The 27,214-nt window shown below is 36.4% G+C and overlaps 1 protein-coding gene across 1 annotated transcript in view; it reads right to left on the bottom strand.

The window, feature by feature from the left end:
- The window catches only part of COL4A2 (collagen type IV alpha 2 chain), a 226,075-nt gene that overhangs the window by 82,101 nt on the left and 116,760 nt on the right, over positions 1 to 27,214 (bottom strand). Inside the window, exons 5-14 of the mRNA XM_070933134.1 lie at positions 22,147 to 22,281; positions 22,009 to 22,053; positions 18,076 to 18,192; positions 15,432 to 15,503; positions 14,409 to 14,444; positions 14,245 to 14,307; positions 12,417 to 12,452; positions 11,470 to 11,511; positions 10,743 to 10,829; positions 7,936 to 7,980 (exon numbers count right to left, since the gene is read on the bottom strand). Of these exons, the coding sequence (XP_070789235.1) occupies positions 7,936 to 7,980; positions 10,743 to 10,829; positions 11,470 to 11,511; positions 12,417 to 12,452; positions 14,245 to 14,307; positions 14,409 to 14,444; positions 15,432 to 15,503; positions 18,076 to 18,192; positions 22,009 to 22,053; positions 22,147 to 22,281 (678 nt within the window). The remainder of the gene's footprint in view (positions 1 to 7,935; positions 7,981 to 10,742; positions 10,830 to 11,469; positions 11,512 to 12,416; positions 12,453 to 14,244; positions 14,308 to 14,408; positions 14,445 to 15,431; positions 15,504 to 18,075; positions 18,193 to 22,008; positions 22,054 to 22,146; positions 22,282 to 27,214) is intronic.

Genomic DNA, 27,214 nt, shown 5'->3' on the forward strand with positions numbered 1-27,214 from the left:
AAAATATAATAATTATTAAATGTGAAATATAAAAATAAAGTAAAAATAAAAAAATAATTTTAAAATAATTAAAAATAAAAATTAAATTTACTTATAAAAATAAATTAAATTAAAAAAATAAAAATAAAGATTAATAATAAAGTGTCTTGATTTTTCATATAATAGTTTGTGTTCCAAGAAGGTTTTTTTTCTTCCCCCTTCTTCCATCTTTTCTCAAAGACAGCTGACATGGTTTTATCTGTCAGGTAGTTTGATCCAATGTGTGCCATGGTTGATGGTAGAACTGCATTTTGATTTCCCCAGTTCTTACCTAACACCTACCCTGTTGCAGAAAAAAGCCATCAATTAAAGCTTTCCCCCACCTGACCAGAAATTAAACTTGGGATAATTAAGAGAACTGATAGGCTATGTCAGATGTAAATGCCTTATTCTCTAATGTGTAAATAATGTATATATGGAACATCAGGGGTTAACTTATTACTTGAGCTTTAATGTATTCATAATTTACCACTCCCATTCCTGGCTCCGCCCCTTGTATATAAAAGGAGCCATCCTCCCCATTTTCCTTGCTTCTATCTTGAATATTCAGCGAATATAGAATGCCTATTATGATTAAAGAGAATTATATTTAAACCTATAACTTCTATTATCTTTATTGAGTCTGATCCTGAAAATATTGCAACAAGCTGGTAGCAGAGGATGGTTAATTGACTCAATAAGTAGTTAAAAATGTCCAAGAAAGATAGGCCCAACACCAGGGCCTACAGCAAAGAAATAGAAACTGATCAAGAGATGATCAACGAATCCACTAATGCGATTTCGAGAGAATCCGAAGAATACACCACTGAAGAAGAAGAACTGATGAGTGAAAATAACGACCAGGAAGAAATCGAGATAGAAAATAACGAACTCAGGTCAGAAATATTAAAAATACTAAAAAGCCAAAAGAATGATGAAAGCCTCATCGCGGACCTCCAGGAGATGCTGAGGAACAGCGGAGCAGCGAGAGAGAAAAACATCATTAAAGAAAAACCCAAAGATCAAAAAACTGTGAGTGAAATGACTACTGAGAAAATAGTTGTAAAAAAGAAAAGATGTGACCCCGCGCGAAATTTTGAACGGCAGCCATCTTGGTTTCAACGAACTTCAAAAGAGAGTGAAGCAGAGCCAATCAAAACGCTCAGTTCAAAATTTCTGGCGCGAAAAACGCTATCAGACGAAGAAAGTGAAAAAGAAGTCTCAAACTCTTCAGATGAACCAAAATCAGATAGTGAAGACGATTTAACAAAGTCTCAAGTAGAGTCAGCAATGAAAACACTTTTTGCTGCTTTTGGGCCAAGATTGAAAATTTCTAAGACATCAACGAAGAAGCAAGCAATCAAACCGACAACTCAAGACCTGCACGCTCCCATCCTGACTTCGAAAACTACGACACCCGAGCCCAGAGAGCCATGCCGATTCCGTCCTACACCGCAGACAGAATCGAGTGCCAGCACACACAAGAGAAAGAGAAGAACCGCCGCCATCACCAAAGCCCCAAAAACCGAGCCAGAGACCGACTCATCTGAAGAGGAGCGGATCGAGAGAGCTGAAATGGAGAGAACCTTCCACAACGGCGCCAAAGAAGAAATGAGCAACGCGCATGTGCAAAACTACGTAGACGGCCCCGAAAGACTTGAACTGGCCAGAGAACCGCGCAGACTCGTTACAAGCATCCCAATGCCGTTCTGTAATTTCCTGCACTTGAGAGACCACGGACTGCCTCAGGTTGTAAGTAATGGACAGAATAATGTGGGGAACTTACCCAGTGACTTCCCAAAACTTAGAGTTGATGGCATTAATTTACAAGAGTGGTACCAACAGCTTCAGGTTATTTTTATGAAAGAAAATTTACTATTCTTTATAACTAGTCCTCCAAGAAGACCTTGGACTTTAAAAATAGACTGTTTACATCATAGAGCATTTTTCATAATAATTTCTAGCGTGTCTCCTGCAATGTATCATAGCATCAAACCAAACCTAACTGTATCAGAAATAATTCAATGCATGTTTAATCTATTTCACAGCGATAGCGTAGCCACAACCACAAGAATGTCTAAGGATTTCTTTTCTTCTAGAGTGAAACCAGGGGTTTCTATAAGTGAACATTTGATAAATCTAAACAAAATAAGAGCTGAGCTGCAATTGAGGGGGGAAGTGATTTCAGATCAAACTATGAAAAGTGTTATTATCAATTCACTTGATCCATCATGGGATAGCTTTATGTCACACTTAGATACCATTAATTTGGGATATTTATCAATAGAAAGTCTATCTAACAAATTGATAGCAGAAGACAATTCAAGAAAAAATCGTTCCAATAACCAAACAGAACACAAATCTTTTAGGAAAGTAGTCTTTCAAGATAAATATAATGAGGCCTTTAGATGCCACAATTGTGGATCCAGGGAACACAGTAAAAGAGACTGTCCCAAAGTCCCAAGGGAGAGACATAGGCCAGAATATAGGAGCAAATACAATTACAGACAATCTTCCACAGATAGACACAAATATAGAAGCCCACCAAACTACAGAGAAAGTAGAGGGGGTAGAGAAAATTCAAAAGAGAGAAAATCTGGGTCACTAAATGGGCTAAATAAACAAGACAGCACCAAAACACAACAAGATGAGAACAATAATTGGCTTATTGATTCTGGTGCAACAAATCACACCACTAATAACAAAAGTATATTATCTTCATTTACAGAAGATAAGTTTGTGATAAAGGTAGCTAATCAAGAAAAGGTTCAAGTATTAGGCAGAGGAAATGTGACCTTGCCTGGTTTAGGGAAAATAGAGGGGGTATTATTAATCCCAGAAATACCTCACAACATACTAAGTGCTATAAAACTAAGCAGAGAATCTGACATCAATATAGTTTTCTCAAAGGGGAAAGCAACTATAGAAAAGAACAAAACAAATATAGGCACTGTGATGATAAAAGGGGGTCTACCCTATCTGATAACCAAAGAAAGATGGTTACATAACATTGATTCAAATATGGAAGATTGTATTGAAGCAGATGATGAAAATGTCAGTAACAGTGACAATGATGAATGTAAAATAACTCATGATAACAAAAATACACACAATGAGAAGAAACCAAAAATAGGTAAACCAATTCATGATGAGTGTGCTCATATCTTACACAGGAAGTTAGGACATGCAAGCTTTCCTGTAGTGCAAAAAATGACTGAACACGCAGAAGGTGTAAAAATAAAAAATTGTGAAAATTATTTAGAATGCTCAGTATGTAAATCCACCAAACTAAAAACCAGTCCTAGACCAAAAAAATCTAACAGATCAACTAACAATATTTTTGATTTGGTACATATGGACTTAGTTGGTCCATTAACTCCATCAATTACCTATAGAAAACGTTACTTCCTAACAATAGTGGATGATTACAGTCGCTATGGTTTTGTTTACACATTAAAGCACAAGGATGAAACCTTTCAGAAATTTAAGGAATTCTACAAACGCATAGAAACACAACATAATATCAGAATAAAACAAATTATGACAGATAGGGGATGTGAATTCATGTCTAAAGAATTCTCCCAATGGTTAAAGGATAGAGGGATGCTACATTTCACGTCCAATCCATTTTCTGCCTTTCAAAATGGGATTGCAGAGAGAAAGAACTCCACACTACAAACCATGATTAGATGCACATTAGAGGATGCTGGTTTAGGCAAACAATTTTGGTCAGAAGCCTTACATTATTCAAATTACACTCAAAATAGAACATGGTCCAGTATTGTGAATAAGACACCATATGAGGTGATGTACAATAGAAAACCTAAATTAGCACACATGCACATATTTGGAGTTACTGCAGACGTGCACATACCTAAACAATTGAGGAGAAAGGGAGAAAACGTATCCAGGAGATTAAGATTCATGGGATACGAAACTGGAACCAAAGGGTACAGATTCATCGATAATAATAACAAATTTATAGTATCCAGAACAGCTGTGTTTCATGAGCAGGCCAATTGGTCTAAGTTGCACCTTAATGAAATTTTTCCTAATAAAAGCAAAGATAATATACCTTGCGAGGAAGGAACAACAGAAAATCAAAATATTAGCAAAAGTAAGAACAAAACCAAAACTTGGACAAATAGTCAGCATAAAATAAAGACAGACACATTAACAAAAAAGGAAGCTAGATATTTGCATGACAACCATAGCAAACCTGAAAGAAATATTAGAAATAATAGAAACCAAATACCAAATAAATACAAAGATTATATTATGCATATGGATGGGGAACAAATAACACCTAATACATATGAGGAAGTATTGAAACTTCCCCATGAAGAAAGAGAAAAATGGGAACTAGCTATGGAAAAAGAAATGAAAAGTTTACAAGGATTAAATGTATTCACACCTGCGATCGCACCTAAGGATAAAACAATTATAGGTACCAGGTGGATTTATAAAATTAAGAATTTAGAAGGAGGTAATACCTTATACAAGGCCAGACTAGTTGCACAAGGTTATGCACAAAAATATCCAGAAGACTATACTGACACATATTCACCCACAGTGAGAACAGAGAGTGTCAAAACAGCTCTTGTAGTAGCATCTGCACTCAATCTAGACGTGTTTCAATATGACATACAGACTGCATACTTACATGCAAAATTAGATAAGGAAATATATGTAAGAGCACCACACAGTCAATACACTAATAAGAACGAAATTTGGTTACTAAATAAGAGTCTGTACGGATTGAAGCAATCTGGCAAAAGATGGTACGATTGTTTGGTAAAAGTACTAAAGACCATGGATTTCAACGCCACCACTGCTGATAACTGTTTCTTTGTAAAAAAGAGTAATGATCATATTGAATTTGTATTAATTTATGTGGATGATATTTTATATATTGGAAAGCATAAAGAGAGCAGGGAAATCTTTGTAAATAAGTTAAACGAACACTTCTCATTGAAATCACTAGGTAGAGTGAATAAATACCTTGGTGTACAAATTAACAAAACAAAAAGGGGATTCAAACTTACTCAGAAAGATAAAATCATTGAACTCCTAAACAAATGTAACTTAAATAATGCCAAAACATGTGACACACCTATGCAAACTGATTTTCTTAGAAACAATGATGAATCTTCCCCTGAGTTTAAAGACAACACATTTTACAGATCAATTATAGGTTCACTCCTTTATATATCTAATTGGACTAGGCCAGATATTGCATTACCTCTCAATTTATTGTCAAGATATGTTAGCAAACCAACCTTGTATCATTGGGAAGCTGTCAAAAGAATTTTAAGATATCTGAAAAGTACATTAGATTTTTGTTTAATATTGGAACCCAATAATGACAAAGAACCAAAAATTACTTGTTATGCTGATGCAGATTGGGCCGGTGATACATCATGCAGAAAGAGTACCTCTGGTTATGTTTTTCTATTGAACGATTGTCCAGTTTACTGGTATACTGGTAAACAAGAACTGGTAGCCACCTCTACCACAGAAGCAGAATATGTTTGCTTGTCTAAAGCTGCAAATAACCTTGTATGGTTCAATGATTTGATCACAGATGTTTGGAAGAAACCTACTTTACCCTTTATTATGCATGAAGATAATAAAGCGGCCATTGAAATTTCTAGATCCGATGCAATTGGACAAAGGTCCAGGCATATTGATATAAAATTTAAGCACGTGAGACAACTATCTCAAGACGGATTCATCAAAGCAATACACTGTGATACTTCTGAACAATTAGCTGACATATTAACAAAACCCTTACCTTCTAAACAACACAAATATTTAACTTCTAAATTATATGTATTATATTGTCCTGAATCTGAATGTAACTGGTGTTGTATAACGAACCGGCATTTAGAGGGGGATTTGTCAGATGTAAATGCCTTATTCTCTAATGTGTAAATAATGTATATATGGAACATCAGGGGTTAACTTATTACTTGAGCTTTAATGTATTCATAATTTACCACTCCCATTCCTGGCTCCGCCCCTTGTATATAAAAGGAGCCATCCTCCCCATTTTCCTTGCTTCTATCTTGAATATTCAGCGAATATAGAATGCCTATTATGATTAAAGAGAATTATATTTAAACCTATAACTTCTATTATCTTTATTGAGTCTGATCCTGAAAATATTGCAACAGGCTAGTTATGAAAAAGTATCACATTTGACTCAATCAGCAAAAAGGAATTATTGAATGAAAGTAGATCCTCTCCATTTGGTTGCTGAGAGGGAGAAAGGAGTCATGGTAATTGAGTGCCCCAATGGTGCAGAGAAGGTGAGACACTTCTAATTATTCTGTAATTGTTGCTATCCAGTAGAAGATGCCATGGCTCTGAAGAGAGTAACAGAAGCCATGGTTGCTTAAAAACCTTTTAAAAATCACAATTAAATAAATTGATGCTACAATATTTCATTATTTTTAAAAAATCACCACAAATAGATGTAAAATAGGTTGAATGTACAATACAGAAATCATTAGATTGCAATAGGTTGATAGTTATGTCATTTCACTGCTCCATGAAACTTTTTAAAGAAATGGTGGTACTTTCACAGAAAGTCTCTAAGGTTGAAAGAATCTTGAGTTATTTAAAACAACATTTTTAGGTTAGACTGTACCATTTCCTTAATGATACTGCCCTATTTTATGCTGAATTAATTGAAATATCTATAAAGGAATACATCTTTACCCATTCAGGTCTATCCTGAATATGCAATAGATATTTTGCAATGTCTACTCCAAAAGAAGGAATGCTGATGTCAAGAGGAGCTAAAATGCCACGGATCCTAACATCTGCCATTATCTCCCTTAAATCTGAGCGGTTGTTTCACAAGGTGAGTGGATGTATTCCCTGTTACTCCAGAGGGAAGAGTCAGAATGAACGGGTTAAAATTATAAGGAAGGAATTTCAGGCAAGACATCCAGGACAGCTTCTTGCCTAAAGTGGAACAGGCTGTTTTATTTCAAATTCAGTATCCCGCCTTCAGACAGAGACTGGATGACCATCTGTGAAAGATACTCCAGTAGATCATGTACTGAGTAGGCTGTATTAGATCTAAGGTTCCTTCTTTACTGTATGATTCCATTAAATATGAATTTGTCATTCTGCTAAGAAAACTTCAGTCCCTACCACAATCTGTTATTTACAAGAATTGCTGCTGAATCTCACTGAGGTGTACAAAGAAAATTACATGTGAAAATAATGAAGATGTGTTTAAAAATTTCACATATTCTAAAAAGGTAGAGGTCTAGAACAAAAGTACCAGACAGTAATCTCACCCAATTTATTTGCTTGCAGATGAGCAATTTGGCGCTGCACAAATCTGCATGACCACTAGAGGGTGATGAATATCTATTACCATTACTTTGCTACCAACTAATGGTTATCAAGATTTGTGCGTCTGTGTTTTTTGACTGATGATGACAGCCATTTCATAAATCTATTATCTCTTCCATAAAGCCATTTTGTACCACCATCCAGGACATGCTCTCCAATTTCAAAAAGAGTTTGTATCCAGTGTATTTTATTTGGGAAGCACTGATTTCTTTAGAGATGTTATGCATCTTTAAATATACTAAAAGAAGTTTCTACTAGGAAATAATAAAAAGAGAGTTATACAGGTTGTGAATTATAAATAGTATAAATTCTGAAATAAAACATTTCATATGGTCTGAGTTATAAATATATGTTAAATTCTGAAAGAAAAATATTGAATTCAAATAATACTTTCAATGTTATAGCTAAAATATTGCATTATCATATTATCAACCAAGCACCACTGTTATTGAAAAAACAATGAATCCAGATATTACTCTTTTCTATGAAAATAGTGTAGGTGTTTCTCATCACAGAAATAACTGTGTTTCTTGTGGACTTACTTACTGGAAATCCAGGTTGTCCCATCATTCCTTTTCTTCCTTTCATACCCTAATAATATAAAGCAACAATAATATTAAATAAGTATGTATATATCTCTTATTCTCTGCTAAATTTATAGCAACTAGAACACTTCAGTTTCAGTTATCTGTATGACAATTTTTGGTGATAAATCAAAATTCATCAGAAGGGCTGAAAAAAGAAACTTGAGGGAATAGCAGACTTAGCTTGAATTCTATTTTCTTTAATATAGAATCCAGTTCATAAAATTATGACATAATACTTTATTTGCAAATATAGTCTCTTGTGAGTCAAAATTTACTTCCCATATATTTCACGTGATTGTCACGTGATGTATTGCGACTTTTCTCCCCTTTGCTAAACCTGGCGTGAGCATCCGTGGACCACGCTTGACAGCCCTGCCCTAAGAAGTAAGCACAAAATGAAAGGCAAAAAAAAAAGAAGGCAGGAATAAAATAACATCATTCAAAATATTCCTTTGAAACCATCAAGAGTGTTTCACCTGTACGGGAACGGTTTCATCACATGATATAAAATTAACAGTTTTCACAGGAGAACTTTTCCAACTTGAGATACAGGTAAATTGCCCTGTAAAGTAAGGCCACCATTTGGATAACAGAAAGGCTGAAGTGTGCATATTTTATTCATTTTATATTAAATAACTTTTTTTCTAAATTTATATTAAATTTAGAAAAAAAGTGCTTAGATTTTTTGTATTCCCATGATATTTAAATCAACTTTAGTCTTGACCTTTCCTAGAAAAATTAATATGGTGGCCTATGATTGGTAGGACTTGCACTATTAGTTAAAGTGCTGGTGTTTGCTTTTTTGATTCTTTCTTTTTTTGTATCTAGCAAGAGATTTAAGTGAAAATGCAGTCCTAACTCAGAGATGCCAGGGAGTCTATGAAGAGTCAACAAATGCCTGGTTGGCTGATCCTAGATATTTACTGACAGAAATTTGCAGGAAAAATAACCCAATTGACAAAGGTATATGAACCAAGGAACAGAAAATAGCTAAAGGAAGGAAGAATTAGGTTACATCTGAAGCTCTGCCAGATGACAGATACAACTTAACACCATTAAGTTAGAATAGGTTAGATAGTCCATTGGGAACTAACATTTCAAACCCTTGCCCCTTGAGTGAGGCTCAACAGACAATACTGATAATATCCTAGTCATTTTTAAAAATTTAGGATTGGCACAAACACCAACGGTAGATGTCTACCTCATGTAAAATTAATCAAACATATGCACTATTGAGCTATTTGTACTGCAACACAATGTGCATATGAATGAATGCATGTAGATGTGATGGATTGTTCTGAAGAACTCAAAAATCTGTATGTTTAGTTCTGAGTGATGAACTGGAGTAATAAAGGAGTTATCTTAGGCCAACTTTAAATTCAGAATTTATGTGGAAAACAAAGAAGAGCAAGAAGGTGATTAGGAAAAAAATGGCTAATAATAAAACCGCAAGTCAGAAGATGAAATTTGGGAGAAACCTATATACTTTTAAATTAGATTTTGTGAGATGTGGAGATGATTTAAAATTCACCAAGGTTGCAATCAAGGAAAGAATCAGCAGCATCACTGGGCCATCACACTGTTTCACTGATCTGATTCAAGAAGGTAAACCTTAAGTTCTCCTGTGGGGGGTTACAGGTAGTCCTTGACTTACAATCACAATTGAGCACTTTCTATTTTTTTTTTGCTAAGTGAGACATTTGTTAAGTGAGTTTTGCTGCATGTTGCAACCTTTCCTGCCACAGTTAAGTGAGTCACTGCAGTTGCTAAGTTAGTAACACAGTTGTTAAGTGAATCTGGCTTCCCCATTGTCTTTGCTTGTCAGAAAGTTGCATAAGGTGAACACATGACCCCCCAGGACACTGCAACGGTCATAATATGAGTCAGTTGCCAAGTGTCTGAAATTTGATCACATGACCATGGGGAGACCCCAACTGTTGTAAGTGTGAAAAATATTCATAAGTCACTTTTTTCAGAGCCATTGTAACTTTAAATGGTCACTAAACGAACTGTCTTAAATCGAGGATTACCTGTTATTTCCCAATGCTGCCATAGACTGAAAAGATATTGTGATTATTTGATCACAAAAGAAGAAGACTGATTTTATGTATTGTAGGATAGTGGTGGTTCAGTACCAAGATGTCCATGGTTGGGGGAAGAAGGATGGGCAAAAGCTCTTATAAGGGTTAAAAATGTACAAAATGTAAAAAATCCATGACTTATATCTTACTATAAAATATTGGAATGGAAGCAGAGTTTGGCTCATTGGATGAAATATGATTTGATAATTTAAGACTCCAATTTGCTGTGGCTGCCTATAGTTGCAATATCTGCAATGTGCTGTACAAACTTGCTGTACAGACTTCTTTTATTTTTGTATTTAAGTTTTCTGTAATTTAAGAAGTGATTCACAGAAGAACACTGATCACCAACAATGAGTATCTCAGATACTCATGTTTATTTCCACATGGGCTTAAAATGTTCTTGTGAATATGAAAGTGGGTATGGATGGAAGACAAGGCCTTTCATTAGGTTGCTATTGATCCCCAGAGAAAAAGAAAAAAAAATATTACTGGCACAACTTGTGAGGAAAGCAGTTTGAGGGTAAAAAAGGTGGTAAAATAATGATAAAAGATGTTGATACAGAAAAGGCTGCAGCAATCCAATATAGCAAAAGAGAGACCTACAGTGGGGAACGCTAGATAGAGCAATTCTATTTTTCAAAGGAATGAATAATCTGTAATTTTCAATAATATTTCTAATTACCTTGTGTTCACTTAGAATTTCATCTATTGAACTGATTAATTCTCCTGTTGATGGGCACCCAGGTGGACCAGGAGATCCAACTTCACCCTTCAGAAAAGCCACAAAGATAAGTTTAATAGGCAAAATGAAAATTTAAACAATATGGAACATACATTCTTTGAACTCAGTGAAAGTGAAGAACATTTGATTCTCAGAACCTGAAGAATCTGAAGCAGGGGTAAAATCCTACCAGTTTCTCTCTCCATTCAGAACGGAGCTGCTGCAGCCTGTCCCTTTTAAAGTAGTCCCCAGGAGGGAAGGCGACCGGGGGGGGGGGGAGCAGCTGGAATGGAGCTGTTTTTGTGAAAGGCAGGAAAATTGAGAAGGGGACTTTCCTGCCTGTCATCCATTCCTCAATCTCAGCACAGGTAGGCAGGAATATTCCCTTCCCCATTTTCCTGCCATTCACAACAAGGAGTGGCTGGGAGGGGAGGGGAGGGGCCAGTGAGGAGCCCCTCAATGTGAGTGATGTCGAGTTGGCCATGCCCACCCAGTCACATGACCTCCTCCCAACAAGCCACGCCCTTAGAACTGGTAGGGGAAATTTTTTAATTTCACCACTGATCTGAAGACAATGGATGGATTGAAGAACAGGGATTTTAAAAAGACTGCATTTCTAGTATTGCAATCTGACCTCAAAAACAATTTGTCCACTACAGTAAATGCAAATTGATTAAATTCATTTTACCTTTTCACCCTTCTCTCCATAAAAGCCAAGACCTCTATAGCCCTGAAATGACAGTTAATGAACATTTAATTTATGCTTACATACTTAACCAAATGGCATGCCAGAAACTACATGTTACTCTGTAATATCAGGACTTTAATACTGTTTTACATCAAATAAAATAATTCTTTTAGACACTTTGGTCAATTATTTACTTAGACTATATACTTGAGATTTGATGTGTTCTATAACTTACGTTAAGTTCCTACTGAAAAATTAATGAATGAAATATTCAATGTATATTCAATCAATAATACTAATTATAATACTTTAACGCCATCAAACAACAACATCTGACTATTCCAGGTGCTTGGGAAGGTTTTTATATAGGGATGAAAATGCCAAGTCCTGTCTAAACATCTGGCTGTGTGATCAACCATAATGCTTTCATTTTGATTTCTTTCTATAAAATTGAAGTTCCTATGTAGACTACAAATGCCTTCTTGCTGATGGTAAATTTGTGCATACCAATTTGTACTCCTATGGATAGGATTTCAGCCAAATGAATAGTTTGTAGCTATATAAAGTCAGTGAAAAAATGCATAACTGCCTCAGTTTTTATAACTTTAGGGCCAATGCAATTTGATGACAGGAATGAATGGGAATAATTAACTTTCTTCATTTACACTTCTGCCTGTTTATCTGAGTCAGATCCAAAGATTCTATTTTCAGAGGAAAAGTTAATGCAATATTAAAGAATTTTGTATGAACCAGCACTAAAACTCAAAAAAAGTTGTTCAAAACTGATTTCATGTAAATGTTTATTCCACTGTTTATCCCAACAATTTACAGTATTACAATATCTCATGTTCCTCTTTCAAACAACAACAAAAAACATTGTAGACATTTTGAATCACCTCAGAAAACATCAGAGTCTATAAATCTAAGGTGAGTCCTCAGATACTTACAATGGGCCCTGGAGGTCCTGGGGGTCCTGGAAGTCCCTAAAAACAAAGTTTTAGAAACTGAGTAATCTCTTAGAAGTGTTCAATTCATGTAAATACATGGAAAAACATCAATTACTTAACATACTGTCTACAAAGTCTACTTAAAATACATACATTAAAAAAAGAGAATTCTAAATAAAAGCAATACATATTTAATTTTTAGTAATTTATTTTACTTATTAAATTATAAGCTTGTTAAACTTTATTTAAACAGAAGGGAAATCAGGAAATTTTAAAATTTGTGATAATCTACATTTCATATACATCATACACCGTCTTGGTTACTTGGAGCTGCCATCTGTGAGGATGTGACCACTCCTCACAACATTGAAGTAATGGAAACTCTCCCTTCAAACTGATGCTCCGCTACAACATTCCATTATGTAGATGATGCAGTTGTACTGGCCCAGGCCCAATTTGGCTTAAATGGTACAAGACTACATAGTCCCCCTTACAGTGGGAGTGCAGATTTAACTGAGTTTTAATCATTCCTGGTGCATGGAGATGTTGTTATGAATAAGCTACTGTTACTGAAACAGTTGGAATTTTTATTGTAAGTGCTGATTATTTATATTGCTTTAATTCTGTTTACAGATAAGGAGTATTTAAGATGCTCAGAATTAGCAGTGATTGGTGTAACATATAAGCCTAGTAAAATAACACCACCACCAACATCCTCTCTTGTTTTCAATTGTAGTGAGATACTACAGAGTTCAATAATAGCAATATCAAGATCCTCACTTTTGCTAGATGCCAAACCTGTCACCTGAACAGGTTAAAAACTTTTAAGTATTTGGATGTCAATTTTCAGTTCCCTAGCAGACAGTTTTCATCTCTGAATTATATACTGTAGAGAGCACAGAAGTTGGATATCATCATTCCTAGGTCAATTCTTTATCTCTGCAATCATTATAAATAATAGCATCTGAGGGAGATGAGTGGTTGAGAAATGTGAAATATAAATAAATATACAAATAAATAAAACTATTCTTCGTAAAATCCTCCACACACTTCGGATTGTAAGGGATATGGTTAACCATATTCGCCTACCTGTTAAGACTAGTTCCATTAGCATTAAATGGAAAAGAGAGCAAATGCTGCATTATTACAATTTCTTTCAAGAAATTCTATCATAGATGAGTTCTGATCAGGCTAAACTAGCATCAAGATAATGGGTTAAGAACTTGCATTTACCTTCCACAAGAAGCCATGTTAGAATCTTAGCTTTAGCGCATCAGGCCTGTTAAATATTTAAATCATCTTATAGTATCAGTATTTAGAAAAGCTTTAACATCAACACATTTCAATATGATACCCAGACGAGTACTGGAAGAACAATATAGCTAGCTTTGTCCACATAAGCTAGAGGCATATAAGTCACTCTTCTTCTAATGTTCTTTTAACAAGGATAACTGCATGTTTTACAAATCTTCTTTCAGTCAACTTCCTAAGCCACGCAGGAAGTTATTTTATTTTCACTAATTATTATCCAATCAGAATAACACAATATTGTATTTTTCAATGTTGTGCAATTTTGTTGAATTGTATTTGAGTGCTTGAGTTTTCGGAGAAAGGTGGCATACAAGTTGAACAAATAAATAAATAAATATTTAGAGCATGTCAGGAATTTATTACTGTTTCTTAATTCTATTGCTTTATTATTATTCTGCCTTATTGTTGAGTTTTGTTTTTATTGTTTTACTGTTTTTTTAATTGAAATTTCCTAGTTGTTGGCCATAATAAAGAATGCCAAACTACTGTCATAGTATCAGAATTTTATAATACTTACAGGAAGACCTGGGTCTCCTTCTAGACCAGGTTCACCCACCAGTCCGGGAGCACCTTGTGGTCCCTATAAATGAAGATATTTTTTCAAAATAATAATTGTGCTTTATTTTATTTTACAGGTAGCTAATTTTATTATAGAAATTTATCTATCCCAATGTTACTTACAATGAAGCCAGTTAAGCCCGGGTCACCACGATTTCCCTAGAAAAGAACAATTTAAAATGGGAAATGTGTTTTAGTAAACTTGAATATAATTTTTTGTATACTACTAAAACTCTCATTCCTGTAACCTTTAACCTTTAACACACCAAAATGGTGCATCGTAGGGCAACAATTTTTGAAACAAGATACCTCAAATGGGCTCATTTACAGAATGTGAACAAAATCCAGAAGCCACTATTCCCATGGAACTGAAATTTGGCAAATTTTGTAATACATTTTATGATATAACATAACATAAAATGTCATAAAATATTTCCTTTTCTGATGTTTGACTGTGCTATGCAGTTCAACATGGGCTATTTTCAAGGCAGATACATCTCTGGATGTATCCCAACTTTTCCAGTGAATACAGTACATTAAACACTCTGTCATTGTTGAAGGAATTATGGAATCTGATAAGGAATTATTTCTGAAACTCTCAGAGGTCCACAAATAGCACTTTGTAGATTTCTTACAAAAACCTTTATGGCTATTTGTAAAATCTGAAAGTTAAAAGTGAATAGAAAAATCAAGTTCTGTAAATACAATGAAATCTGCACTTGTAACTAAAAGAAAAGGAGTTATTTGTGTGTGGTGTGCATGTATGTGTGTGTGCATATATGTCTATACACATGCAAACATATATGTATATACACACATACACTAATGGAAGAATCATGTCTGTTTCACTTTGGTTTGGCTCAGCAACTTTAAAGAGCATACAGACATGCTTCTATTTAAACTCAAAACTGGCTGGGTTTTATAAATGAAAGCCACAATGTGGCTGCTTCATTTATGACTGCTAAAGACTAAAGCTAAGGAAAAATATGATAGTAAAACTTTAGTCTAGCCACTGCAAGTCTGTATTTGATAAATAAGGAAAATTATAGTTTTTATCACTTATATGGAAACATCTGAGGCACTTATTTGAAAACAATGAGGAAAATATACTTTCCTAACAGATTATAACTGTTCACAGAGACTTACCCTGAACTGTATAGCTAATTCTTCAGGCAGTCCAAAAGGCTCCCCCTTCTGACCTTTGGGTCCCTGGATTCCCTAAATTAATTGAAAATAAAAAAATTTCAGCCGTTTATCCAGAATTGTCTGAGGATTTCTGCATTAGACTAGGTGTTGGACTAAAAGACCTCCAAATTCCCTTCCAACATACGATTCTTTTTCTTGAGGATTTAATAGGATCATCTCAAATGCTGGATATAGGTAGAATTCTTTCTACTATTTTGGAGGTTGGGGACCATTAAGACAACTTTAAGGTTTACATCATAATTTATATGTGATTCCTGAAAATGTGAATGGCTGTTAGCAATTGAAATTATTCCAAGGGTTAATTATGAAAAAATAAAGAAAGTACAAAAGAGATATTGAAGGACCATGTGTAGTGCTGATACTGCAGATTGCTCTCTGCTTATTCTAAACCATCCAAATGAGAAGAGAGTGAAAAACTGGGCCATGTAGAGTCCATTTCCAAACTGAAAAGCCTGAAGTAAATTAGGGATTGGCAAGATCAGTTCTAGGATCAAATCCTCAAACCCCTCTTTTGTGGCTTCCAGATTATGTCCCCTTGAAAATAATGCCTGAAAAACAGGAAAACATTTCCCCACCATTATGAGATCAGAGATAGTCTTTTCTTTCAGTACAAACTTGTAGTTGTGTCCCCTGCCACACCACCATAATTAGCTCAGTTAAGATGTGCCACTTAGAGGGCAATTCACAGACTTAGTCAGCAATTCCATGGTTCTCATTGTGGGTTCCCTATTACCTTATGGACCCAATTGGTCATATTCCTAATGTGCTTGCAATTGAAGCACACCTAGGCAGGCAGATCCAGGAATCCAGAGGTAGTGTCTCACAACTTGTGCTAGCTAGCTAGCTAGCTAGCTAACCAACACAACTAACCCATATTTGTATCAGTATTTTCTTTTCAGCATCATTTGTCTTCTCCATGTCCACTGACGCTAGCAATTTTTATATTTTATGCAGTTTTATGTTCAAGAGGGTTGCTATATAGTTGATACAATTTCTTCATATTTATTTCATACCATTTACTTTTCTCCTTAGAATATTGCAAGTTTTTGTCTGCCTTCAGAAAATAAGCAATATTAAAAAACAATCCAGATCTTAATTGCTACGGCTTCAAAAAGTCTCTTGATAACTGCTCCCTGCTTGAAACTTAATTTGACCAGAAAACCTTTGCTCACTAAAATCTTTTAGAATTGATTTTGCTAGCTTTTTCTTTTCTTGAAACATCAGGACAACTGATGGAAATTTATTATTATTAATGCATAGACTCTGTTATCATGGTTCTTTGTCTCTCTTTGTCTATATGCCCAACATGGCACTTTAGGACTTTTAGATCTTGAGAAAGCATGTCACGTAGGGGAGCATAAAATCCTATTGTCCCTCTAACCGTAAGCCCTAGAACTGCTTGAACTCTGTACGTGCTTGAAGAAGAGCCCAACTGTTCCACAACTCAAGATGCACAATGATGCTTCTGTGTCTGATTGCCCTCAGCAAATCTCACCATGGGAGCCCCCATAGATAGGAACTAACATTCGTTGAATATTTCAAGCCTGCCTGTTGTGGAAATAAGATTGCCATCTGGACTAAACCACCTGGTATTCTGAGCTCTGGTAAAGTATACCATTCTACCCCTTGTGCTCCAGACATACAAAAGATGTGATGTAAACTTTCATGCAGCTGAAAAAGAAATAAATAAACAAACTTCCTAAACTATCTCCCTCATTATAAAGAAACTCGGAATAAAAATATATATATAGATCTTCAACACTCCATCAACCACAGCTCTTCCAATGACTCATTTCCTAACTAAACATTAGTTATCATTGATTAATAAATTAAAACATTTGTTTACATAGTCAAACCCTTTCTCCCATTTGAAATTAAAATGGGTTATCTTCATAGAATGATCAAATAATTCTTCAAATGTCATCTAATTTTGTCTCAAAGTGGCAAACCTGTTTCTATGAATTAGGAATTTAAGTGATCCCTGATCCAACTCCACTTCTATTTCTTTGAGTAGCAGAGTTTGTTGTTGTGGTGGTTTTTGCCACAAAGGACCCTCAACAAGATACCTTGTTTTCTCAGATACTACTCACCAAACAGAGAAAAATTAATTATTTCTTCACTTTAAAATATGTTATATATCCCTATGAAATTGAGCAAGTTCTTTCAGCCCAGAAAGAACAAGTATTTTTGCAACTTTATTAATGTGTCTCAAAACAACAAAGCAGATTTTAAACAAAGATTTTTAAAAAAAAAAATCCTGTCAATTATTATGATTTTTCTCCTCTGAAAATTATCATTATAATCAATCATGGTCCTCAATTAATGTACTAATATTGTGAGCACATAGGATGACTGAACTGCAAAGTTTTCTAAAATGACTGGAATTTCCTTCTGATAATTATGTTTCAGCTTTAGGCAATGCACCTTTTGTACTTCAGCATATAATCCTAATGTGGTAGATTCACAAGAATGCTGGGTTTCCTCCAGCAATGGAAACCCTTTTCTCTCACTTAGTAGAAGGGAACAATCTACTCTTGATTTTGCTGTTAGCTTTATGTTGACATATTCAGTGTTCATAACTTACAAAAAACCCAGGAGTCCCAGAAGGTCCCTGAATTCCCTGTGAGCCTGGATCTCCCTTGGTCCCATTGCAACCATCGTGGCCTGGTTTTCCTCTTGATCCTCCCTCACCTGGGTGACCCTATGGAGACAAAATAAATACAGTTATGACCTGCTTTTTTTTTTGCTTTCTTCTTCTTGGCTTTCTTGGAATTCTTAAATGTTCTTACATTAATGCAAACAATTGTTCTACAGGAATAAATGGAATAAAAAAGTATTATTTAATTCTATTCTATTAAGAATACTATTCTATAGTTCAAACATATGTCTTTGAGAATATGAAAAGAAACAACTAGAAACTGAGACTGCATTCTATATGTAACCTTTTGGAAGTTGACACGTTCTGTATATGCATGACCTGCCCTGACAAATGTGTAGTGAAATAGGTTTAGTAACTAATAAAAAGGAGATCTTTTTCCAGGAATTACAGTATATAGCTTAGCACCAAGCTAATTATTTTTACCAGGACAAAAATCAAAGAGCACCAGCTTAACCATGTGTGCTTGGATCAAAAGCAGAAGAAAGTGACCTGAAGTAAGCAACATCTTGAAACAAGAGTGATAGATAAAGAGGAGTAAATCCTTAATTCTCCATCAAGAACCCATTTCTCCCCTATCTGTCATGAGGGGCTAAGGAGTCAGTGCCACTGGGTCTATCTTTCCAGCCAGCATTCTATATATCTTGTCAATTAAATCACAGTTGTGTGAACTGCAGACTATGTACTGCAACAGAGTATGAATGGTGCTTCCTACATTAGGTATTGAAACCCCATTGGAACCACAGAATGATTGTGTTGTACTGTGTGGGGAAGTATCTTTTGGAGGCATGATATTATGCTAAAAAAAATTGCCTTAGGAATTTGTTCAGGTTCTAAATTGCTGAAGATTATTGTAAATACTACTTTTACCATTATAGGAATGGGGGGAGGGGTTAATTATTAAAAATGACTTTCAACATAGTTTTAGAATATTGGAGAGTAATTTAAAAAAAATGTGATGACAAATATCTATGAGTAAATGAATGTCATTAAAATGTGTGTGAATACTATTGATACGCCTTTACCTATCTTAATTCTGTGGTGGAAAATGGTTTCCATAAGTAGGCTATAAGTTGTTCATGAGAGTAAGTCACTCTAGTATACCGTCACTTCTCATGCAAATTTTGTTGTATTTTAAGTCTGTGAGTTAGAATTGAGGAAGAAAACAGCCACTAATCCATTTCATCAATTATCCTTCTTTCCAAAGGAAAACAAATGGCTCAAATTTTATTCATAGTTGATTGATACTTTTGCTATTCCCATTGATATTAATATCAAATTATATAAGAGAAAATGAGAAATAGTTACAGAAGGTAGGAGTTATTATTGGATACTTTCTTTTTCAAGGATTTAGTTTACTACCAAATCTAAACATTCCTGGGACTGACATTGGAAAAGGGTAAGGTTTTTTTTTAGCTTGCTGACTCGTTCTTGGAGCAGACAAACATACAAATTCAATGCTACCCAAACGAAAAAGATATTCAGATCACATGCTCAGGACAATGGCTTCCAGAAGAAGAAATCATCAAGACAGGGAAGATAGGCTAGTGAAGGAAGAGAATCATTCTTGAATTCAGAAAGCTCTGGAACAGCTCAAAATGGAATTTTTCAGACTGCAAAAAGTTTTATGTCAAAAACTCTAATTCTAAATGTCCCTGGCTGGATGTTGCATGATACTGCCAAATATTTTGAAGTAGTAGAAATAGACGACCGCATTATGCTTCCTGTTCGTTTCCTAAAGACACAGCAGCTACTTACATTTTAGAGGAATACATATCAAGGAAATAATATTATATCTCTACATCGAGGAGCATACTGTATATGCTCCAAGAAATCTCCAAGAAGGGCCAAACAAGGAAAAAAATAAATGGTGGTGAATGTTCTGGTTCCTTTGTGCTTATCTAAGCTATGCTATTTTTATTAAAGGAACTAGGGTAAAAAACAGAAAATTATATTTAGCTTATCATATATGATAAATGAATCCTCCATTGTGCTTCATACTTGAAAATTACTACTGGCTAGTTTTCCAGATCATGTGAATATTAAATTTGTGTGATCACTGCCCATAAAATCACATGGCTTGCTTTTTCCTTTTCTCTGTCTTCAGGATATACTCTGCAGCATCTGCAGGCTGCTTTTCCTTGTATGACCTTACATTACCTTTCATTTGCTGCCTGAAGGCAAGTCCCATGAAAGTTAATGCAACATCCATATGTGGAAAAAGAAAAGGGTTTTCCAGCTTTAGCTCTGCACTGCAAAACACATTAGAAGGGTGGGTGAATGAGTCAAGCAGCTGAAAATAGCCATTTGGAATTTCATTTTAGTGATGCATGTGGGTGGTAAAAAAAGGTCTGATGTCAAAGGGCATGGAAGAGGAAGCTGGTACTGGGAAATCTGTCTGGGGATTTCTGTGAAAGTGTCTACGAATAAATGTATTTTGCTTATTATTTTATGCAAGGCAGCAGTTAGAAACTCTACTACCCAAGAATGCTTCTCCCTTCATTTCTCATGGCTCTCATGTCCAAAATTTGGCAAAGGGTGAAGTAATCGATGTTTAAAATTTACACCAGATTGTTTTCTGTTTAAATGCTTTTCAAGGGAATATTGCTATGCCCCAACATTGTGGACAATTTTCTAGGGAAGGTTGTAGAGAAGGTTATTGCATTACAACTTCAAAGGACTCTGGAAGAAGTAGATAATCTGGATCCCTTTCCGTCAGGGTTCAGATCTGGGTATAGAACTGAGATGGACTGATAGCACTCTTGGATGACCTCTGGTGGGAGTGAGGTGGGGTGGGGTGGGGTGTTGCGACTCTCTTGTTTTTCTTGATTTCTAGGCACCTTTTGATACCATCAATCACAGTATGCTTCTGGACCAGCTTCAGAAATGGAGGGTGGGTAGTGCTGGTTCTACTCCTCCCTGCAAGGTTGGTTCCAGGGCAAAGAGATCCAGCCTGTGGCCCCTCTTTTGTGAAATACCTCGGGGCTTGGAGCTCTCTTCCCTCCTATTTAACATCTACATGGAGCTGTTGGTTGAGTTGAGGGTGAGATATTGTCAGTGATACCCAGCTTTATATCTATACCCCAGGCTGTCTGATTGATGCTGTGGAAGTTCTGTCTCAGTGCCTGGAGGCTATGGAGGCCTGGATGGGGTGCAACAGGCTTCAGCTCACTTCAGGCAAGACTAGGTGGATCTGGATTTTTGAACCTCCTGCTTCTGGGGATCTTCCATCTTTCATTCTGGATGGAGTAGCACTGCTGTAGATAGATCCAGTGCATAATCTCCGGGTCCACCTGGATTCATGGCTCTTGCTCAAAGAGCAAGTAGAAGCCATGGCTAGGAGGGCTTTCGCATAGCTCAAGGCTGTGCATCAGTTGCACTTGTTCCAGGATTGTATTTTGTGTTTTTTGTTTTATTTTAAGCTGTCTAGAGTCACATAAAAGTGAGATGAGTGCTATATAAATCTACTAAAGAAATATTTTTAAAACAGATTTCTCTTCAGCATGCAAAACATTAATTCTAATCTCTGCTCTCTATTCTGACTATGCCTGAGATCTAAGATTCAACCCACCAAGATCATGGGACAGTGCAGCATGAAAATTCATCAGCATCGCCTATATATAAAACAGCTAAAAAACATTTATTTCAGCTAGTGTTTAAATAACTTTTAAAAACATGATTATGGTTTGTTTTTAATGCTGATTTTGTATTTTATACTAGTCTGAGTTTTGCTGGAGAAAAAATGAGCTGTTTTTTTATCGTATGCATTATTTGGTTGCTTATACTGTAACTTGAATTATTTACAGGAAAGACTATCATAACAGTTTCAAATTTCAATACAAGGAACAAACAATTACTTACAGGAACTCCATCTGCACCGGGAAACCCTGTGACTCCTCTTTGTCCCTACAATGAAAAGGGACACATGATGTTGCAGTCACCTACTTTTTGCATTTGTTCTTCACAGTGAAGTTGACTTCTTAGAAGTTATAAAATTACCGCTTCTCCTTTCGGTCCAGTAATGCCAGGTCTACCTCGTTCACCTTTGTCCCCTTTGTGCCCTGAAAGTCCTGGTATGCCCATCACGCCCGATGGCCCAGGGAATCCTTGCTGTCCAAGCAGTCCTGGCTGGCCCTGTAAACAACAATCCACAAAAGTTTTCAGGTACTGCTGAAAATAGACAAGTAAAGATACTTTTGCCTTTGCAGTTTCTAAAAACTTCAGGATCACAAAACTTAAATCAAAGTTTAGTGTGAGTTTAATGCTAATGCCCAGTCAGAAATCTGCACAGCATTTCATTAAGTAACAGTTCTTCCACATTTTCTGTTGATCATCAAAATATAGAGATGATGAGGGTACTGGACAAGCTGGCCACAGGTGGCTTTTCCTGTCAGCAGATGACAAGGGATTCCATTTTTCACCAAGGCGCTCTGAGAGATGAAGTGACAGAAATGCCACAGCATCAGCAGAACATCTTCCATCAGTTATGTTTAGGATGATTTCAGTCCTTCCATCCCTCCAGTCTGTTGTGAGACATTTGCTAAACATTTTGCAATATTAATGAAAAAAGAATGTACCAAATGGGATATTGGCATGTAGAGTGTTTTGTCTCATTTTACTTAACATCTTCATGAAACTTCTGGAGAAAGTCAGCAATTGATTCTTTTGCCTGGCCCAGGGTAAGATACCATCATTAGAACCAATCAAAATATAATACTTACCAGGACCAGGCAGAAGACTATGGATGTTCTAAACCAGGGGTCAGCAACCTGTGGCTCTGGAGCAGCATGTGGCTCTTTCATCCCTCTGCTGCGGCTCCCTGTCGCTGGTCGGCTCCACAATTGTTAGGGCTTTTGGTTAGGACAGGTAGAGGAAAAAGGATACCACTCTAGGAGGAGACTCTATGGTGGGGGAACCAGACTTTCAGTCGGCTCCAGAATTGAACGAGGGGCTTCCTGTTAGGACCTTTGCGGCTCTTTGAGTGTTTAAGGTTGCTGACCCTTGTTCTAAACCAACATCTAGACTCTAGAGCAAAGAAGCGCATGAAACAAGTGACACTGAATCCCAGCAAGACAGAATAGTTATTTGTTCAGAAAGCATGAGTTTCTGGTGCCCCTTTGCTCTAATTTTGAACAGGGTTGTTTTCACCTTGAAATGGAAGGTCAACAACTTGATCATCCTCCTAGATTCATGTGCCTACCACAGGTGGAGAATATGATGGGGGAAGCCCATTTGACCAGATTCAGCTTTTGAGAAAAGGTGGCTTTAGTGATAGCTACTCATAGCTCTTACTACTTTGAAGATGGACTACCAAATATGTTCTATTTATATTTATTCTATTGAAGGCTACTTGAAATTCAATGATCCTAGGTAAGAACTGTTTCAGAAGCATTACATCAGGGATGCCCTGGTTTCCTGTTTGTTTCCAGGTACATTTCAAGTTGCTAGTTATTACTTATAAAGACTTACACAACTTAAGTTCAGGTTATCAAGGTTAGGGACCATCTGCTCCCTAAAGAATATACCCCTTTTTGTTCAGTCCACCTGTAACAGGACATTTGGTTTTGTCTCCTCAGCAAAATAAAATGGCTTGGATTGGAAGTAAGCCTTTTCTACAACTGTCCTTTCCTTGTGGAATAGGTTGCCTTCTCCCCCCCCCCCAATTCCTATATTTTTGTAGAGAAACAAAATACTGGCTATTTAAGAGAGAATTTGGAACTTGAGATATGTGATTTCTTCTAACTATTACAGTTAGTTACATTCTAACTGTTATTTCTGTTTTTCTGATTGTTGTATTATTATTGTTATACAAAGAGCATTACTGTTGTTACTGTTAATTTATGAGTTTTCTTACTTGGATATTAGCAGCCTGGAGTCTTTAGAGCTGTAAAAGTTAGTTGGGTAAATAATAAACTCAGTCTGAAACAAATGCTCATACAAAAAGGAAGGCTTACATTGCAGTGGTGCAATGCCATTTTTGTATGAGCCATGGCAAATGCCCCTGCAATTTTGTAGATGGAAAGCTTTCTACAGTAAGGGGAAGCCTGAAGAAAACCCACACAACCTTTCTCTGCCTCTGCAGGTACATTCAGTATGGCTACATAACTAGACAAATACAGATAATTATGAAATGGTAACAAAGAGATATGAAAATACTAAATCTTTACTGCCTTCTAGTGATTATCTGGATTTTTGCAGTATAATAGCCCTATTTTTAACTCGGACACCAACACTGAAATAAAGGTTAATATCTTGGTTTCTCTAAATTGGAAAATCTTAATAAGCACTGAAAGCATCAGTGAAACAGAGGCTTGGTTCTTATTTGTAGTTGCAATTTCTACTGATACAAGGTACAAAATTGCCCAGAGCACATTTCCTGATTTCATAGCTGCCTTTGCTCCATCACTGCTGTGCAATGAAAGTTTCTCCCAGTTCAAAGAAGATTATCAGAAGTACTGATTTTGCAAACATGATGGTTGTAGAAGGAATGTTGTTGGTTTCACACACTGCAATTAGTCATATTACAGTACATTTTGCTTTATTTGGCTTAGCAACATGTGGGAACCCACCACTGTACTCTCTAAACCACGGCTTATGGGATGTGAACCAGGATGCAATAACTTACTCAAGTGTCCCTGGATTCTTGGCACAATGTGTGAATCTAGTACTTGTGTTTGCCATCACTAGTGTATTTAATTTGTTGGTAGCCAAGTCCAAATCCCTATTCGGATTTGGAAATTCAGGAAATCCTGAATAAGGATTTTAGCCAAAACATGCTGGGCTTCACGTCAAAACACCAATTTTATAACATACAGTTCTCCATTTTTAATTTTCCAAATAGACCTTTAGATGGCACTAGTTGCCTACACTCTTAACATTATGTATAGAGTTGCACTTTTAGGAAATAGGGACTTTCAATAACTTAAGTCCCATAATGGTTAGAAAGCTAGCAGAGCAACTAGAAAGGCGAGGTATTATTTTTGCTTGTGCAAAATCTACCAAAGGAAATGCCAATGAACAGCAGTCTGTTAGTTGGCACCTTCTCTGGTAATTACTAAACTATCCCTGATTCCTTTTTCCTACCTATTTTTTTATAAATGGGAATTTGGTACGTATGGCCACATTTTTTAGAAAATGAAAGATGGGTAATTGCTTTTTTGGAATTGTGCCCAGCTGATATACTCAAAGAAGAAGAAGAAACCCACCCTGGAAAACCAGAAAGAGTGGTAAGTGATCATCAGCTTGCTGACTTTGGGTCAGTCACTCTCTCAGCCCAACCCGCCATGCAGGGCTGTTGCTGTTGATAAAATAGAAGGAGGAAGTTGTTTGGATATATTCACCACCTTCAATTATTTGTAAAAACAATAAAACTTGGGATACGAACAAACAAACAAATAGCATATCAAATTATTAATAGCCTTTGGAAAATAGTTGTTACGATTGGCACAGTTAAAGGAAGACAATATAAGGTGGATGATTAGATAAAAGACCCCCGTGAAATTTCATGATAATTACAAATTATTACTAATCACAGATTAGGATGGTTCTTGTAATCTAAAACAGTGTTTTTGTTATTGGCCCTATCAGCCACATGAGGACTACGGATTGCATTTTGTGAGAACATCACAATTACTCGCAAATTTGAAATACGTTCATGTACTGATAAGGCCTTTTCTGTTTGTTTCCTATGCTCTGTACAAGAAGATTGCATTTATAATGGCTAGCAAACATTCACATTCACATTCTACCAAAAAAAAGAAAGAAATGCAACCACTTCCTATATATCTTCTGCCATATTCTTGGTTCATTCTGCCTGCAGGACAAGTTATGAGATCGCATTGCTTAAAATGTTAATAGTCCAAGCTGTTTTTAAAATCAGGAGACTTCTACAGGTAATCCTCGATTTATGACCATTCTGTTCAATGACCATTCATAGTTACGACAGAATTGAATGGTGGTGGCAACTAGTCCTTATAGTTCTAGTCATCCCCAAACCCCACGGTCATGCAATCGATATCTGGGCACTCAGCAACTGATTTGCACTTACAATCAGTTGCAGCACCCTGCAGTTACATGATCTCCATCTGTAACCTTTCCTGCCAACTTTCTCAGGAAGTCAGCAGGCAAGCTGGCAGGAAAGGTAAATCTCCCCCACCTAAATTCTCTGCCTCAGCCTCTCTGTGCTTGCCCTCTGCCAGCTGTTCATGCACCCTTGTGCATCAGGGGTGGGTTCTACTTACCTTTACTACTGGTTCTCAATGGGCAGCGTGCACGCTCTTCTGCGCAAGCGCAGAAACTTCTGCACATGTGCAGAAGCATTTTGGTGATGTTGGGATCAGTGGGCGGAGCCTCCCACCGGTTTTACTACCAGTTCTATAGAACCGGTGTGAACCGGGGGCAACCCACCACTGTTGTGCATCCTCCCTGATCCTTGTCTTGACCCCCTCACCCCCTCATGCACCCTCCCTGACCTTCATCACACCTCCCTTACATCCTTATGCACTCCCATACACTTCAACACACTCTCCCTCTCTGACCTTTGCCCTACCTCTCTTGCACCCTTGTGTAACCTCCCCAAGACTGCTGCACCTCCCTCACACTTTCATCCCCTCACTTTCTCCTCCACTCAGCAGCAGGCACTTACCTCCTATCTGTCTGCTAGTCTGCTTGCAAGCCACCTGGGACTTGCACCTTCCTGCCAGCTTCCTTACTGTCTTGGCTGTGGAGAGCTGGCAGGAAGTTGCCTCATGTAATAATTTAACTAGCAATGGCAACAAAGACTGCAGGGATTGCTGTAGCTAAGCAATGTGGCAGCATTTTAGGACTGCATCGTTTAGTGATGGAAATTTGAGTCCCAATTGGTGTTGTAAATTGAAGACTACCTGTATATCTGAGAAAACTAATCCATACACTGTTGTAATTAAAAGTAACTCCGTTGAATTACAAAGCAGTTTGGTACCATAAAAACAACAAATATATGCGGAATATACCCTGAGCTGAAGAGATTTGTCAATGCCATGAGCACTACTTCACTAATTTACAAATATGTTCCAATAAGAATTTTTGC

Source organism: Pituophis catenifer, unplaced genomic scaffold, assembly GCF_029215685.1.
Source record: "Pituophis catenifer annectens isolate HBS135680 unplaced genomic scaffold, rPitCat1.0.hap2 SCAF_1, whole genome shotgun sequence".
NCBI classification, from domain to species: domain Eukaryota; kingdom Metazoa; phylum Chordata; class Lepidosauria; order Squamata; family Colubridae; genus Pituophis; species Pituophis catenifer.